This window comes from Coregonus lavaretus (assembly GCF_964263955.1).
Source record: "Coregonus lavaretus genome assembly, chromosome: 1".
NCBI lineage: Eukaryota > Metazoa > Chordata > Actinopteri > Salmoniformes > Salmonidae > Coregonus > Coregonus lavaretus.
Window position 1 is genome coordinate 11,450,702 of NC_139988.1, and position 18,581 is coordinate 11,469,282.

An 18,581-nucleotide genomic window follows, 5' to 3' on the forward strand; every position below is an offset into this window, starting at 1 on the left:
GTCGCAGTTGTAAATGAGAACTTGTTCTCAACTGGCTTACCTGGTTAAATAAAGGTGAAATAAAAATAAAATAAACAAGCACACACACAAACAAACAAACAAACAGAGTAGGACTCCATGTTTCAGCTGGTGTCCTGCCTTCGCATGACTACCTTCAGCAGACAGGGACTCAGAGGGCCTCAGCCAGCCAGGTACAGGGATAATTGCAAAATTCCATAAATGCATTGTTTCTGTGGGCCTGTATAGACTATGCAATAATGGAAAACTCTAGAAATTCCTCACACAACTCAAGGTGTCCACGGTAATAGAGCTAAGCTCTGAGATGTTTCTCCTCCGCACCAATAAGCTGCCAGCCCTTCCTTTCCACAGTTTCTCCAGACCTCTTCACAGGCCAAATGACGAGTGACATGTCTGACAGCAACAAACAAGGCAGCACTCTCAACTCTGCCACCCACTTAATTGACACCTAACGCTGCCAAAATATGAACAACTTGGAAGTGGGAAAATGCTGGGAATTTAAACCACTTTTAACCAACAGCTCTGACGACTGATTGAATGTATTTTCTTGTTGAAACTTTTCATACATGGAGCAGCATCAGTGAAGCTAGACGACTAGACTAATCTAGGAAAAAAATAAAATCACAAAAGAGTTAGAAAAATGAATGTTTATGGAATTCATACATGGGAGGAGACAAAGTATTATTCCACATTTTTACATCTGGATCTTCTAATGTATGCCTGGCATTTGGAGTACAAACCAGTATTACATACTTTGATACTCGCTCCCTCTACATCTACATCTGATGGCCTCTCACCACAGGCCACTACAGAGACAGGGCTAGCCAGAGTAACAGAGAACAGCACTACAGAAAATCCCCAAAGAACCGTTCTCTATGGGTCCCGACTGGGTCACTGTTTTTATTATCAAGAACACTTTTAGTGCAATTACTGAATTTACTTTAAAACACAGCCAGTTCCGTTAACAGGGAAAGATCAGTTCAATTAACAGGGAAAGGCCAGTCAAGTTAGCAGGGAAAGGCCAATTCAATTAACAGGAAAAGGCCAGTTCAATTCACAGGGAAAGGCTAGTTCAATTAACAGGGAAAGGCCAGTTCAGTTAACAGGGAAAGGCCAGTTCAGTTAACAGGGAAAGGCCAGTTCAATGAACAGGGAAAGGTCAGTTCAATTTGACAGGGAAAGGCCAGTTGAATTAACAGGGAAAGGGCAGTTCAATTAACTGGGAAAGGCCAGTTAAATTTTATAGGGAAAGGCAAGATCAAATAACAGGGAAAGGCCAGTTCAAAAAACAGGGAAAGGCCAGTTCAATTAACAGGGAAAGGCCAGTTCAATTAACAGGGAAAGGCCAGTTCAGTTCACAGGGAAAGGGCATTTCAAGTAACAGGGAAAGCCCAGTTCAATTAACAGGGAAAGGCCAGTTCAATTAACAGTGAAAGGCCCTACATTTTCATTCATAATTCACTCCCTCATGTATTGTTTTTGGTACAATAAATTTTCCATGCAAACAACTGAATCCAAAATAATAAAATCAGAATTGTAACACTTGACTAGAGTAAACTATGGGATGGAGAATACTATGGGACGGACTATACTATGCATGGGATGGAGTATACTAAGTATAGGATGGAGTATACCATGGGAAGGAGTATACTATGGGACGGACTATATTATGTATAATAAAATAAGAATTGTAACACTTGACTAGAGTATACTGTGGAATGGAGTAAACTATGGGATGGAGTACACTATGTATGGGATGGAGTATACTATCTATGGGATGGAGTATACCATGTATGGCAGGGTTCTTCAATTCCGGTCCTGGAGGGCCGAAACACCTCTGTTTTTCATCCTCTCCTTCTAATCAGGGGCTAATTCAGGCCTGGGACACCAGGTGAGTGCAATTACCTACCAGGAAGAAATAAAAAACAGAAGTGTTTCGGCCCTCCAGGACCGGAATTGAAGAACCCTGATGTATGGGATGTAGAATACTATCTATGGGATGGAGTATACTATGTATGGGGTGGAGTATAATATGGGATGAAGTATACTATGTAAGGGATGAAGTAAACTATGGGATGAAGTATACTATGGGATGGAGTAAAATATGGGATGGAGTAAAATATGGGATGGACAAAACTATGGGATGGAGTACACTATGGGATGGAGTATACTATGGGATGGAGTATACTACGTATGGGATGGAGTATACAATGTATGGGATGGAGTATACTATGGGATGGAGTAAAAAATTGGATGGAGTATACTATGGGATGGAGTAAACTATGGGATGGAGTATACTATGGGATGGAGTATACCATGGCAAGGAGTATACTATGGGACGGACTATACTATGTATGGGATGGAGTATACTAAGTATGGACGGAGTAAAAAATGGGATGGAGTATACTATAGGATGGAGAAAATTATGGGATAGAGTATACTGTGGGATGGAGTATAGTATGTATGGGATGGAGTATACTATCTATGGGATGGAGTATACTATGTATGGGATGGAATGTACTATGGGATGGAGTATACTATGTATGGGATGTAATATACTATGGGATGGAGTATACTATGGGACAGAGTATATTATGTTTAAGATGTAGTATACTATAGGATGGAGTAGAATATGTATAGGATGGAATATACCATGGGATGGAGAATACTATGTATGGGATATAGTATACTATGGGAAGGAGTATACTACATATTGTATGGAGTATACTAACTATGGGATGAAGTATACTATGGGATGGAGTAAACTATGGGAAGGATAATAATATGGTATGGAGTATACTATGCATGGGATGGAGTATACTAGCTATGGGATGGAGTATGTATGGCATGGAAAATACCAAGAATGGGATGGAGTATACTATGGGATGGAGTATACTATCTATGGGATGGAGTGTACTATGGGATGGAGTATGCTATGTATGGGATGGAGTTTACTATGGGATGGAGTATACTATATATGGGATGGAGTATACTAAGTATGGGATAGAGTATACTATGGGATGGAGTATACTATGTATGGGATGGACTGTACTATGGGATGGAGCATACTATGTATGAAATGGAATATACTATGGAATGGAGAATGCTATAGATGGAATGGAGTATACTATTGGATGGAGTATACTATTGGATGGAGTATACTATGCAGAGGATGGATATACTATCTATGGGATGGAGTATACTATGGGATGAAATATATTATGGGATGAAGCACACTATGGGATGGAGAATAAAATGGGATAGAGTATACTATATATGGTATGGAGTATACTATGGGATGGAGTATACTACGAGATGGAGTATACTATGGGATGGAGTATACTATGTATGGGATGGAGTATAAAATGGGATGGAGTATACTATAAATGGGATGGAGTATACTACGTATGGGATGTATTATACTGTACATGGGAGGAGTACAATATGGGATGGAGTATACTATGTATGGGATGAAGTATACTATGGGATGGAGTATACTATGTATGGTATGGAGTATACTATGTATGGGATGGAGTATACTATGCATGGGATGGATTATACTATGTGATGGAGTATATTTTATATGGGGTGGAGTATACTATGTATGGGATGGAGTATAATATACATTTACATTTACATTTTAGTCATTTAGCAGACGCTCTTATCCAGAGCGACTTACAGGAGCAATTAGGGTTAAGTGCCTTGCTCAAGGGCACATTTACGTCATTTAGCAGACGCTCTTATCCAGAGCGACTACAAATTGGTGCATTCACCCTATAGCCAGTGGGATAACCACTTTACAATTATACTTTTTTTTTTTTTTTTTTTTTTTTTTTTGGGGGGGGGGGGTAGAAGGATTACTTTATCCTATCCCAGGTGTTCCTTAAAGAGGTGGGGTTTCAAATGTCTCCGGAAGGTGGTGAGTGACTCCGCTGTCCTGGCGTCGTGAGGGAGCTTGTTCCACCATTGGGGTGCCAGAGCAGCGAACAGTTTTGACTGGGCTGAGCGGGAACTATGCTTCCGCAGAGGAAGGGGAGCCAGCAGGCCAGAGGTGGATGAACGCAATGCCCTCATTTGGGTGTAGGGACTGATCAGAGCCTGAAGGTACGGAGGTGCCGTTCCCCTCACTGCTCCATAGGCATGCACCATGGTCTTGTAACGGATGCGAGCTTCAACTGGAAGCCAGTGGAGTGTGCGGAGGAGGGGGGTGACGTGAGAGAACTTGGGAAGGTTGAACACCAGACGGGCTGCGGCATTCTGGATGAGTTGTAGGGGTTTAATGGCACAGGCAGGGAGCCCAGCCAACAGCGAGTTGCAGTAATCCAGACGGGAGATGACAAGTGCCTGGATTAGGCATATGGGATGGAGTATTCTATGTATGGGTTGGAGAATACCATGGGATGGAGAATACTATGGGATGGAGTACACTGTGAGATGGAATATACTATGGGATGGAGTATAGTATGGAATAGAATATACTATGTATGGGATGGGGTATTCTATTTATGGGATGGAGTATACCATGTAATGCAATATAATATATATTGGATTGAGTATAATATGTATGGGATAGAGTATACTATGTATGGGATGGTTATACTATGGGATGGAGTATACCATGGGATGGAGTAGACTATGTATGGGATGGAGTATACTATGGGATGGAGTATACTATGTATGGGATTGAGAATACCATGGGATGGAGTATACTTTGTATGGGATGGAGTATACTATGGGATGGAGTATACTATTGGATGGAGTATAGTATGTATGGGATGGAGTATACTATGTATGGGATGAAATATACTATGGGATGGAGTATACTATGTATGGTATGGAGTATACTATGTATGGGATGGAGTATACTATGCATGGGATGGAGTATACTATTGGATGGAGTATATTATATATATATGGGGTGGAGTATACTATGTATGGGATGGAGTATAATATGGGATGGAGTATTCTATGTATGGGTTGGAGTATACCATGGGATGGAGTATACTATGGTATGGAGTATAGTTTGGAATAGAATACACTATGTATGGGATTGGGAATTCACTTCATGGGATGGAGTATACTATGGGATGGAGTATACCATGTAATGCAATATAATATAAATTGGATTGAGTATAATATGTATGGGATAGAGTATACTATGTATGGGATGGAGTATACCATGGGATGGAGTAGACTATGTATGGGATGGAGTATACTATGTATGGGATTGAGAATACCATGGGATGGAGTATACTATGTATGGGATGGAGTATCCTTTGGGATGGAGTATACTATAGGATGGAGTATAGTATGTATTGGATTAACTATACTATGTATGGGATGGAGTATACTATGGGATGGAGTATAATATGTATGGGATGGAGTATACCATGGGATGGATTATACTATGGTATGGAGTATAGTATGAAATAGAATATACTATGTATGGGATTGGGTATTCAATTTATGGGATGGAGTATACTATGGGATGGAGTATACCATGTAATGCAATATAATATATATTGGATTGAGTATAATATGTATGGGATAGTGTATACTATATATGGGATGGAGTATACCATGGGATGGAGTAGACTATGTATGGGATGGAGTATACTATGGGATGGAGTAAACTATGTATGGGATTGAGAATACCATGGGATGGAGTATACTTTGTATGGGATGGAGTATACTATGGGATGGAGTATACTATAGGATGGAGTATAGTATTAATGGGATGGAGTATACTATGTATGGGATGAAGTATACTATGGGATGGAGTATACTGTGTATGGTATGGAGTATACTATGTATGGGATGGAGTATACTATGCATTGGATGGCGTATACTATTGGATGGAGTATATTATATATATATATGGGGTGGAGTATACTATGTATGGGATGGAGTATAATATGGGATGGAGTATTCTATGTATGGGTTGGAGTATACCATGGGATGGAGTATACTATGGTATGGAGTATAGTATGGAATAGAATACACTATGTATGGGATTGGGAATTCACTTTATGGGATGGAGTATGCTATGGGATGGAGTATACCATGTAATGCAATATAATATAAATTGGATTGAGTATAATATGTATGGGATAGAGTATACTATGTATGGGATGGAGTATACCATGGGATGGAGTAGACTATGTATGGGATGGGGTATACTATGTATGGGATTGAGAATACCATGGGATGGAGTATACTATGTATGGGATGGAGTATCCTATGGGATGGAGTATACTATAGGATGGAGTATAGTATGTATTGGATTAACTATACTATGTATGGGATGGAGTATACTATGGGATGGAGTATACTATGTATGGGATGGAGTATACCATGGGATGGAGTATACTATGGTATGGAGTATAGTATGGAATAGAATATACTATGTATGGGATTGGGTATTCAATTTATGGGATGGAGTATACTATGGGATGGAGTATACCATGTAATGCAATATAATATATATTGGATTGAGTATAATATGTATGGGATAGTGTATACTATGTATGGGATGGAGTATACCATGGGATGGAGTAGACTATGTATGGGATTGAGAATACCATGGGATGGAGTAGACTATGTATGGCATGGAGTATCCTATGGGATGGAGTATACTATAGGATGGAGTATAGTATGTATTGGATTAACTATACTATGTATGGGATGGAGTATACTATGTGATGTATACTATATATGGGATGGAGTATACTACGTATGGGATTAACTATACTATGCATGGATTGGCGTACACTATGGGATGGAGTATAATATTTATGTGATGGAGTATACTTTGGGATTGAGTATACTATGATATGGATTATATTATGTGATGGAGTATACATTGGGATGGAGTATACTATGATATGGATTATATTATGGGATGGGGTATACTATGTATGGGATTGAGTATATTTTGGGATGGATTGTACTATGATATGGATTATATTATGGGATGGAGTATACTATGTATGGCATTGAGTATACTATGGGATGGATAATACTATGGGATGGAGTATAGTATGTAATGGAGTATACTATGTATGGGATGGTGTATACTATGTATGTGATGGAGTATACTATGCATGGGATGGAGTATGCTATTGGATGGAGTATACCATGGGATGGAATATACTATATAGTGGATGGAGTATACTATGGGATGGAGTATACTATGCAAGGTAAGGAGTATACTATGGAATGGAGTATACTATGGGAAGGAGTATACGATGGGATGGAGTATATAATGGGAAGGAATATACTACGTATGGGATGGAGTATATATACGATGGGAAGGAGTATACAATGGGAAGGAATATACTACGTATGGGATGGAGTATATTATGGAATGGAGTATACCATGGGTTAGAGTATACTATGTATGGGATGGAGTATATTGTGGGACGGAGTATACTATGTATGGGATGGAGTATACTATGTATGGGATGGAGTATAATATGTATGGGATAGTGTATACTATGTATGGGATGGAGTATACCATGGGATGGAGTAGACTATGTATGGGATTGAGAATACCATGGGATGGAGTAGACTATGTATGGCATGGAGTATCCTATGGGATGGAGTATACTATAGGATGGAGTATAGTATGTATTGGATTAACTATACTATGTATGGGATGGAGTATACTATGTGATGTATACTATATATGGGATGGAGTATACTACGTATGGGATTAACTATACTATGCATGGATTGGCGTACACTATGGGATGGAGTATAATATTTATGTGATGGAGTATACTTTGGGATTGAGTATACTATGATATGGATTATATTATGTGATGGAGTATACATTGGGATGGAGTATACTATGATATGGATTATATTATGGGATGGAGTATACTATGTATGGCATTGAGTATACTATGGGATGGATAATACTATGGGATGGAGTATAGTATGTAATGGAGTATACTATGTATGGGATGGTGTATACTATGTATGTGATGGAGTATACTATGCATGGGATGGAGTATGCTATTGGATGGAGTATACCATGGGATGGAATATACTATATAGTGGATGGAGTATACTATGGGATGGAGTATACTATGCAAGGTAAGGAGTATACTATGGAATGGAGTATACTATGGGAAGGAGTATACGATGGGATGGAGTATATAATGGGAAGGAATATACTACGTATGGGATGGAGTATATATACGATGGGAAGGAGTATACAATGGGAAGGAATATACTACGTATGGGATGGAGTATATTATGGAATGGAGTATACCATGGGTTAGAGTATACTATGTATGGGATGGAGTATATTGTGGGACGGAGTATACTATGTATGGGATGGAGTATACTATGTATGGGATGGAGTATAATATGTATGGGATAGTGTATACTATGTATGGGATGGAGTATACCATGGGATGGAGTAGACTATGTATGGGATTGAGAATACCATGGGATGGAGTAGACTATGTATGGCATGGAGTATCCTATGGGATGGAGTATACTATAGGATGGAGTATAGTATGTATTGGATTAACTATACTATGTATGGGATGGAGTATACTATGTGATGTATACTATATATGGGATGGAGTATACTACGTATGGGATTAACTATACTATGCATGGATTGGCGTACACTATGGGATGGAGTATAATATTTATGTGATGGAGTATACTTTGGGATTGAGTATACTATGATATGGATTATATTATGTGATGGAGTATACATTGGGATGGAGTATACTATGATATGGATTATATTATGGGATGGGGTATACTATGTATGGGATTGAGTATATTTTGGGATGGATTGTACTATGATATGGATTATATTATGGGATGGAGTATACTATGTATGGCATTGAGTATACTATGGGATGGAGAATACTATGGGATGGAGTATAGTATGTAATGGAGTATACTATGTATGGGATGGTGTATACTATGTATGTGATGGAGTATACTATGCATGGGATGGAGTATGCTATTGGATGGAGTATACCATGGGATGGAATATACTATATAGTGGATGGAGTATACTATGGGATGGAGTATACTATGCAAGGTAAGGAGTATACTATGGAATGGAGTATACTATGGGAAGGAGTATACGATGGGATGGAGTATATAATGGGAAGGAATATACTACGTATGGGATGGAGTATATATACGATGGGAAGGAGTATACAATGGGAAGGAATATACTACGTATGGGATGGAGTATATTATGGAATGGAGTATACCATGGGTTAGAGTATACTATGTATGGGATGGAGTATATTGTGGGACGGAGTATACTATGTATGGGATGGAGTATACTATGTATGGGATGGAGTATTATATGTATGGGATGGAGTATACTATGTATGGGATGGAGTATACTATGGGATGGAGTATACTTTGGGATGGAGTATCCTATGTATGGGATGGAGTATACTATGGGATGGAGTATACTATATATGGGATAGAGTACACTATGTATGGGATGGAGTATACTTTCTACGCCGGTGGCTGGACGGCGTTCGCGCTTGTTGGATACATCTCCGCCTCGTCGGTTGTCGTTATCCGACTGGTCGGTGTTGCCCTGAGCTCCACCAACTGATAGCGCTGTGATGGTGATAGGCTATATACAGGTGGTACCGGTACAGTCGTCGAAGGAGCACAGCATGAGGAGAAAGGCAATCAACAATGTCACGAACCGTGGAAGCCGAAGACAGCGACCTCCCGCAAAGCAGTCTACACTCCCAACGAGAGGCCCGGAGCGGATACAAACAACGAATAGTTACCCTGTCCTGGAGCCTGATCTTCCTGCACCTTCGTCGCTGGGGGTGCCTGTGTCTGCGGCCGTAGTGCCTAATAATACGATTTTGAAGTCGACGTCGGCAACCTTCCGTCCCTGATCTGGATTGAGCGGGGTTTCTCCATCTGTCGGAGGCCTGCATCCTGTGAAGCGTGGGAGTGGGCGAATTTCCTTGTCCTTCTTGCCAGCCGTGATTTTGGGCAGCTCCATGGTAAGAAATGTGACCGTTCCTGCTGCAAATACAATGTCCTATACCGGAGCTCGAGTAAATGACATTACTAAGCTGCTCCCAAATGTACTATGTCAGGACATGGAAATCGATTCTATCGTAGTCCCATGTGGGTTTTAATGTCATTATGAAGGGCAGCTCTGAACAGTTGAAACTGGATTTTAAAGAGCTGATTGACTCTCTGCTAGACACTAACAAAAAACCCATCATATCTGGCCCTGTGCCCTCTCTGGATCGTGGCATTGAACGCTTTAGCAGGATTCTTGCTCTTCACAACTGGCTACGTGATTATTGCAGCTCAATGGGTGTAACGTTTGTTGACAATTTCGATACCTTTTGGAAACAAAACACATTATATATGGAGGATGGGATCCACCCAAATAATTTGGGTTCCTGGATCCTTTCACAGCATTATAATTCTGTGTTGAAACAATGACATAGCAATGACCCAAGCCCAGCTCAGCTAATCTCTACCATTGTGACGCAGAGTTTCCCAAACTCGGTCCTGGTGACCCCAAGGGGCTTGATGATTAGTTGATTATTTAAATCAGCTGTGTAGTGCAAGGGCAAAAACCAAAACATGCACCCCTTGGGTTCCTGAGGACAGAGTTTGGGAAACGCTGACTTACATAGTAGACACACAGAGAGACAGATACACACACATGCATCTGCCTAAAAACATACATTTTAGCCAACATACTCCAAGACCAAAATATAGGGTTTGTTCTACGAAATGCATTAGTACAACTTCAGTGTGGATCAGATTTCACTTTGTCAGGGGAAGGAAGATATGCTGGGTATGCCAAACTTGAAATTCCAGAATCTTGGTGAAAGTTATTTACAACTGTTCGCTATATTACATAGAAAATAATATTAAAAATATGATGCAAATAATGACGATATATCTTGGGAACTCCTACACAAACAATGACAACGTTACTTGGGGACTTGAGGGCTACAATATGTCTGCCTTTGTTTCCACTGGGGAAGCAGGATGAAGAAAGACTGCTGGATGTTGTTGTTGCCCCGTCACCTTAGGGCTGAGAAGTATTCAACTATGCCACACACACACACACGCACACAACAGAAACACTCACTCACATGCACACTCACACGGATGCACACACACACATACACACACAAACACAGTCAGTAATGATAATAATCACATAAATCCAGAAAATTGGAAACAGTGATTATCTATAGAAAACAATAGCCATCTTGCTGCGAAGAGACAGAATCATTAGATCATTTGTTTTGGTACTGTCCATTTGTAGGTTGTTTTTGGACACAGGTCCAGGAATGGCTGAAGGATTGCAATATTTACCTGGAGCTAACCCTGCAGATAGCACTACTGGGTGATCTGAAAAGTCATTGGCAATCGATCAATAATATAATAAGACCTTTAGCAAAAATGTTTATTTTCAATTTACAATCTGTAGAAAAAATGAGAATAGAAAGGTTCAGAACTTTTGTGAAACATCACAGTACAGTTGAAAAATATATGGCAAATATAAATCCAATATGGATGGTGTTAAGAGATAGATGGGAGGTGTTGAATGGAGCTGAAGGATGGGACTAATAACAACTAATAACAACAAGATAACTAATGTAAAGCATACTGTGTCCATAATAAATATATATCTGTAGGTTATAGGTTGAGAGCTTTTGTGAAAGAGCACAGTTAGAAAGATATGGCATATAGAAGCAAACCGGATGGACATCATAAAATGATCGGAGAGGTTGAGGGTAGAGGAAGTTCAGGAGTATAAACAAACAAAGTAGAATTATTGTAAAATTGACTGTGTCCATAAAATGTATATAGTATGTATCAGCTGGAAGTAGAGGCCTAAGCGTTGTTGTTCACTAGTTTACTCCAATTAGGGAAGGGGTGGTGGGGTTGGAAAGAAATAAAGGGAAATATATCTTTTTAAAGGATATGTATATATATATATATATATGTATGTATATGTATTCATATGTATGTATGTGTATATGTATGTGTATGTGTATGTGTATGTGTATGTGTGTATATATATATATATATATATATTTGCGAGAAGAAGAAAAAACATATGAGTGATTGGAAGTGATGCAGACAATTACATTGATGGAAGTTACAATCTATCTGCGATATTAAAGCTGATCTACCCCCTAAAAAACGGTCTTGAAAAGTAGTATAAATTAACAGTGTCTTGACAAGTAGCATAAATTAACAGTGTCTTGACAAGTAGCATGAATTAACCGTGTCTTGACAAGTAGCATGAATTAACAGTGTTTTGACAAGTAGCATGAATTAACAGTGTCTTGACAAGTAGCATGCATGAACAGTGTCTTGACAAGTATAATGAATGAACAGTGTCTTCACAAGTAGCATAAATGAACAGTGTCTTGACAAGTAGCAATAATTAACATTGTCTTGACAAGTAGCATGAATTAACAGTGTCTTGACAAGTAGCATGAATTAATAGCGCCGGACCGTTCTCTTGTTTGTTTTTTTATTGCTTAGCCATTTGCACAAATCCATCAAATTGTTGTGTGTTGTATAATCTGTGGAAATGTGTTTTTTTTGCCATTCCGTGCAGCAGTTCAAAGAAAGAAAAAGAAAAGGAAAACATTCCCAGAGCTTGTTGTTACTTCCTATGAAAAGCGTCCACACACAACGACCATTAATAAAAGGTATCTCTCTCAGACTCCCTGGAACAGAGTTGACAGGAGTGTTCCTCCACACAGTAGACCCTCAGGTTGACTAGTCAGTCACGTTGTTGTAACTCTTCTTTATTTCTTCTGCTCCAGCCATTTCAATTTAAGGGCCCATTCCCCATTTTAATGGAAGGCATTAAGTGTTACCCGCCCTGAGGTTGAGTTTATTCAGTCTCTCATAGGGGCCCATGGACCCAATTCCATGCAGTAGAAGCTTGGCAACTCCTCGGAAAAGATGGAACCCTCACGGATATACACTCCCACAATGAATGAATAGGTAAACAGAAGGGTGTGAAAGAGTGATGGCCAAAAGAGAGAGTATTCACTCTCACTAAGGCACAAAGAGGGATGTGTCTGTGTGTGGGGAGAGGGTATGAGTGCTAGGGTAAGAGAGGGGGCCGAGGCTGGATGGGGAGTTTGGGGGAGTTAGAGGGAGGGGCCCGGGTGAGAGGAGAAGTTTCTCCAGGCTTTTAAAGTGAGCTGCTTGGTGTTAGCTCAATCAAAAAGGGAATTATAACTCTTGAGACACTCAGGTAACCCTTCATTATAACCCTAATCCTTCTTAACAACAGAGCTGCAGTGTCGGCAACGCCCCATTACACACAGACCCAGTGAGAGGGGAGATGCATCAACCCCCGGAGAGAGAACACACACACACACACACACACACACACACATGAACATATGCACTCACACACACACCAATGTGAAGCTACTGATAAATATCAATCACAAATCCATTGGCTTGAACACAGAGAGAGAAAAGTGAGATAAAATATGGTAACTCTCAAAGAAGAGAGGGGATTGAGGGGAAGAGAGTGTCTGTGTGTATTTATGTGTATCTAGAGTTTGTTCAGAATATTTACTTCAGGTCAGACATTGACCCTACTCCCTCAGCACTTTAATAAAGTGCTACTCACTTTGAAAGCAAGGCGGTACTTTGGTGGTTACTTAAATCTGGGCCTTTTCACTCTAATTCTTGAAATTGAAAATGTTTACTTTTAGCTCCCAATTCAATTGTTGGTGATGGTGAATAGGCCTATGAAGAACAGTTGTTTTATTGTATTTTTTAAAATAAATGTTTTATCTATTTGATATAAAATCCTTTGCAAGACAGCAATTAGGTTCATTTTTTTTACATTGAATGTATTTGCTATATTTCATGTGGAAAGTGTCATAATTTATGTTAATTTAGTCATATATTTCTTTAGGAAACTTTTTTGATACATTTTATAAGGCAATATTATAGCAGAGCTCTGCCATTAAGCCTAGACAGTAGATTAGTTTAACAAAATTCACCAAGATAAGTTTTAGTTAAATGAAATATTAACTTATTGCTAAGGTTGGCTACATAGCCATGTAAACTAGTGTTACAAATGAACAACTGAACATTTAAACAATACATAATTGGGTAGGACAAACATCTCGTTAGTCTACAGGTCATAATTATGCAGTGTTAATTTTAGGCTACAGAAATAGCTTTTTTTTTTAAATATATTAAATGTGTATTTTGTTAATATAAAAAATACCCAAAATATCGAATGAATCTGTAGTGAATTATAAGATATATTTTGGTGTGAATAGAGCTTTCCCACAACTTTGACACTGGTTGAACCGTTGAATAAAGTAGGCTATAGGGCACCAAATTGTCAATGATTTACAAGTAAAAATCTTTGTTTTATATATATATATATATATATATATATATATATATATATATATATATATATATATATATATAGCAATCAAAAGAGGACTATATACTGTAATAAAAGCCCATTCAAAGAGAAAAGGCAACAAAGTAATAGCAAAGAAGCGTGTAATAAAACCTGGTCCATTTGAATTATTCCAATGGTGAACAAGTTTTGCCAGTGAGAGGCACTGGCGGTGCGTGTTACAGCACAACTTTGAAAACTTTTCAGCAAACACTATTTCACGCTGCAGTTAGTTTGGGAAAAGTATACATAAGGCATAGGCTACACATAATCTTATAATATTACTACTAATAAAACAACTACTACTACTACTACTCATAATAATAACACAAATAATAATTTCACCTATATTTGATGTATTTCTTTTTACATTTACCTGTACCACTCCAGTCCGTTCTCGTAGTTGCGGTCGAAGAAGTGCGGCTCGGCTCCCACGGCTCTGATGTCTGGATGCACGCGGAGGAACTCGAGCAGCGCGCGCGTCCCTCCTTTCTTCACCCCGATGATCAGCGCCTGGGGCAGCTCCTTTCTCCCCTCTACAAGCGGACTGAGTTTACCGGTACTTCCCGTCTTCACCGTAAACCGAAGTGACAATCTCTTCGAAGAAACTATATCATCCAAAGAAAGCTGTTTGTCACGCGACAGTTCCCGGTTCTTGCTATCGCTGTCCACCTCGACAGGTCCCGGTTGGTACAAAACCTGTCCCGTATCAACATCGTCGAACCGGGAGTACTCAGAGATGCGTTTAGCGTCGTCGGCGCTCTCGTAGCTCAAGACCGACTTGGACCCCGTGGTCAATTTCTTTAACAGTCTTTTCCTCCTCAGCGACCTCAAGTCGTATAGTTCCGAGGCGAAAAAGCCCACGACTTGGCTGGGGGCTTTCACCGGCGTGGGCATGCTGCTGCAGCGGTCCGTGAGGCAGTGGAGAAGGTACAGGGAGGTGAGGAGAGAACACAGCATGACCACGAATTTCTTGAAAATGCTTCGGGACAGGGGGTCCGAATAGACTGTGCTAAAAGCCATAACGGTCCGTAGGTCTCCGGTTCAGGAGCCACAGCCATGCTAGGCAGACATTCTTGGATCTTGCCATTAAGAAATAGAGAGGACAGCTCGTAGTCTACCCGAGCTCGCTCCGCATCCAGCAGTGGATTAGACCTGGCACGCGTCTCAAAAATAACACTGACATGTGTCTCAGAGCTCGTGCTGTTATTCTCCTTATAATAAATAATATTGTAAGTCTATGTCAACGTAAAAAAAAAAAAAATACTGTCGAATATGCAGTTCAATTCTAAATGTCAAATTGTATTTTTATAGGCTGGCTATCCCGCATAAAACCAATCCTCTATTGCCAAAACAGCATTATCAGTAGCCTAGCCACGACTAGAAGATGACATGTAGGCTATGTTTGTTTATTGTTTAAATTAAATGTCCATGCATAATGCCCGGTCAAAAAGATGAGGCAATGGTAACTTCAGCACCTCTGTCTAATCCACACCTGTTGCAGTTGTTGTAATAAACTTCTGTAAGACATCAGAGAGGAATAATGGCATGTCTTCATCCAATTAGTGTGCGAATACATTTAGTAAAGGTAGCCTATGTGATGTCAGGAACCAATAAAATGACAGTAGGGAGGGAATGTGTTCCCAAACCTGCCATGCCTGTTGATGGGCTTTCACACACACATGCACGCATGCACACACACACACACAGTTTTGTATTGCTATCCTTGTGGTGATCAAATAATTGATTCCCATCCAAAATCGTATTTTCCCTAACCCTAAATCTAACCTTAACCCTTAACCTAACCATAACCCTAACCTTAACCTTAAGCCTAACCTTAAGCCTAACCTTAACCCCTAACCCTAACCCTAACCCTAAAACTATACCTAACCATAACTCCTAACCCTATACCTAACTGGAACCCCTAACCTTAATTCTAACCCTAACCCTAATTGTAACCCTAAACCTAACTCCTAAACCTAAAATAGACTTAAACCAATGAAATGTCCCCACTTGTCCAAATGTCCCTTGTTTTACTATCCTGGTGATGACTTCTGGTCCCCACAAGGATAGTTAAACAAACACACACACACACACACACACACACACGCACACGCACACGCACACGCACACGCACACGCACTCGCACACACGCACACGCACACGCACACGCACACGCACACGCACACGCACACGCACACGCACACACACACACACACACACACAGTTTTATTAACACTTTGTTAACATTTTCCTTAGTATAATTAAATGACTGTAGTTTACCCTTGTTCTGGAGCTAAAATGCTTTTTCACTGAGTCAACCTGAGAACCATTGGGACTGTCTCTCCATCACTCTCCTTAGAGTTTCCATTTCCCAACAGTCAATCTCAACCCTCTCTCTGCCTCAGGCCACCTAAGAAGATGGCCTCCATTGTAAACTTTCTGTCTCTCTGTTTTATAATACAGAGCGGAACAGCAGAAAGTAAAATAATGATAACGGGCACATTATTACTTTACAAGTGAACAAGAACAGAACCAAATGTTTCCCATCTGCTGTCAGCCTTTTTGTGTATTAGCATGAGAATGCCTGGACAGTGCTTCAATGTTTCACCGCTCACTGGTTGAGAAAGAGGACAGAGACCACAGAGACCATTATCACAGGACCGAATTGCTAATGCCAGATGTCCCCACAATACAGGGGGCGCCCCACATTTAACAAATCACACCCCCTGCCTTTTTTACCTCCCTAAAAGAGGAGAGGCAATAGGAGGGTCCTTCCCGGCCCCCGTGCCGCCCCCCCCGCGGACCCCCGGGAGTCAAATCTTTTCACATTGATCGTCACCATCAGGATGGAGGAATGGAATGAGAGAGAGATAATCAAATCAAATGTTATTTGTCACAGGCGCCGAATACAACAGGTGTAGACCTTACCGTGAAATGCTTACTTATGACCCCTTAACCAACAATGCAGAGTTTTAAAAAGGTAAGTCAGACAAATTTACTAAATTAACTAAAGGAAAAATAGTAACATAATAAAAATAACAATAACAGTAATGAAGATACAGTATATACAGAGTCAGGGGTACGAGGTAGTCAAGGTAATATGTACATGTAGGTAGGGGTAAAGTGACTCTGCATAGATAATAAACAGAGAGTAGCAGCAGCGTGTGTGAAGAGTGTGAAGGAATGTGAATGTATATGTGTGTGTGGCGTCAAAATGCATGTGTTTGTGTGTTTTGTGTGTTTGTCTCTCTGTGTGTGTGTGTGTGTGTGTGTTGGATTGTCAGTGTAGGCAGGTTACCTTGGCATTCATGGGCACAGGGACTATGGTAGTCTGCTTGAAATATATAGGTATTACAGACTGGGTCAGGGAGAGGTTGAACATGTCATTGAAGACACTTGCCAGCTGGTCAGCACATGCTCTGAGTATGCGTTCTGATAATCCATCTGGCACTGCGGCCTTGTGAATGTTAACCTGTTTAAAGTTCTTACTCACATCGGCTACGGAGAGCGTGATCACATAGTCATCCGGAACAGCTGGTGCTCTCATGCATGGTTTGGTTCAGTGTTGCTTGCTTCGAAACGAGCATAGAAGGCATTTAGCTCGTCTGGTAGGCTCGTGTCACTGGGCAGCTCGCGGCTGAGTTTCCCTTTGTAATCTGTGATAGTTTGCAAGCCCTGCCACATCGGACGAGTATCAGAGCCAGTGTAGTAGGATTCGATCTCAGTCCTGTATTGAAACTTTGTCTGTTTGATGGTTCATCGTAGGGTGTAGCAGGATTTCTTATAAGTGTCCAGATTAGTGTCTCGCTCCTTGAAAGCAGCAGCTCTAGCCTTTAGCTCAGTGCGGATGTTGCCTTTAATCCATGGCTTGTTGGTTAGATATGTACGTACGGTCACTGTTGGGACAACGTCATCGATGCACTTATTAATGAAGCCGGTGACTAATGTGGTAAACTCCTCAATGCCATCGGATGAATCCCGGAACATATTCCAGTCTGTGCTAGAAAAACAGTCCTTTAGCTTAGCATCCGCTTCATCGGACCAATTCCGTATTGAGCGCATCACTGGTACTTCCTGTTTGAGTTTTAACTTGTAAGCAGTAATC

At 40.3% G+C, this 18,581-nt stretch overlaps 1 protein-coding gene across 1 annotated transcript in view; it reads right to left on the bottom strand.

Moving 5' to 3' along the window:
- LOC311134674 (heparan sulfate glucosamine 3-O-sulfotransferase 3A1-like) overlaps positions 1 to 15,496 on the bottom strand; it is a gene marked incomplete at both ends in the record, with an annotated part of 182,543 nt that extends 167,047 nt beyond the window's left edge. Inside the window, one exon of the mRNA XM_084168422.1 lies at positions 14,850 to 15,496. Coding sequence (XP_084024548.1) covers positions 14,850 to 15,496 — 647 coding nt within the window. The remainder of the gene's footprint in view (positions 1 to 14,849) is intronic.
- Between the last annotated feature and the right edge of the window lie 3,085 nt (positions 15,497 to 18,581).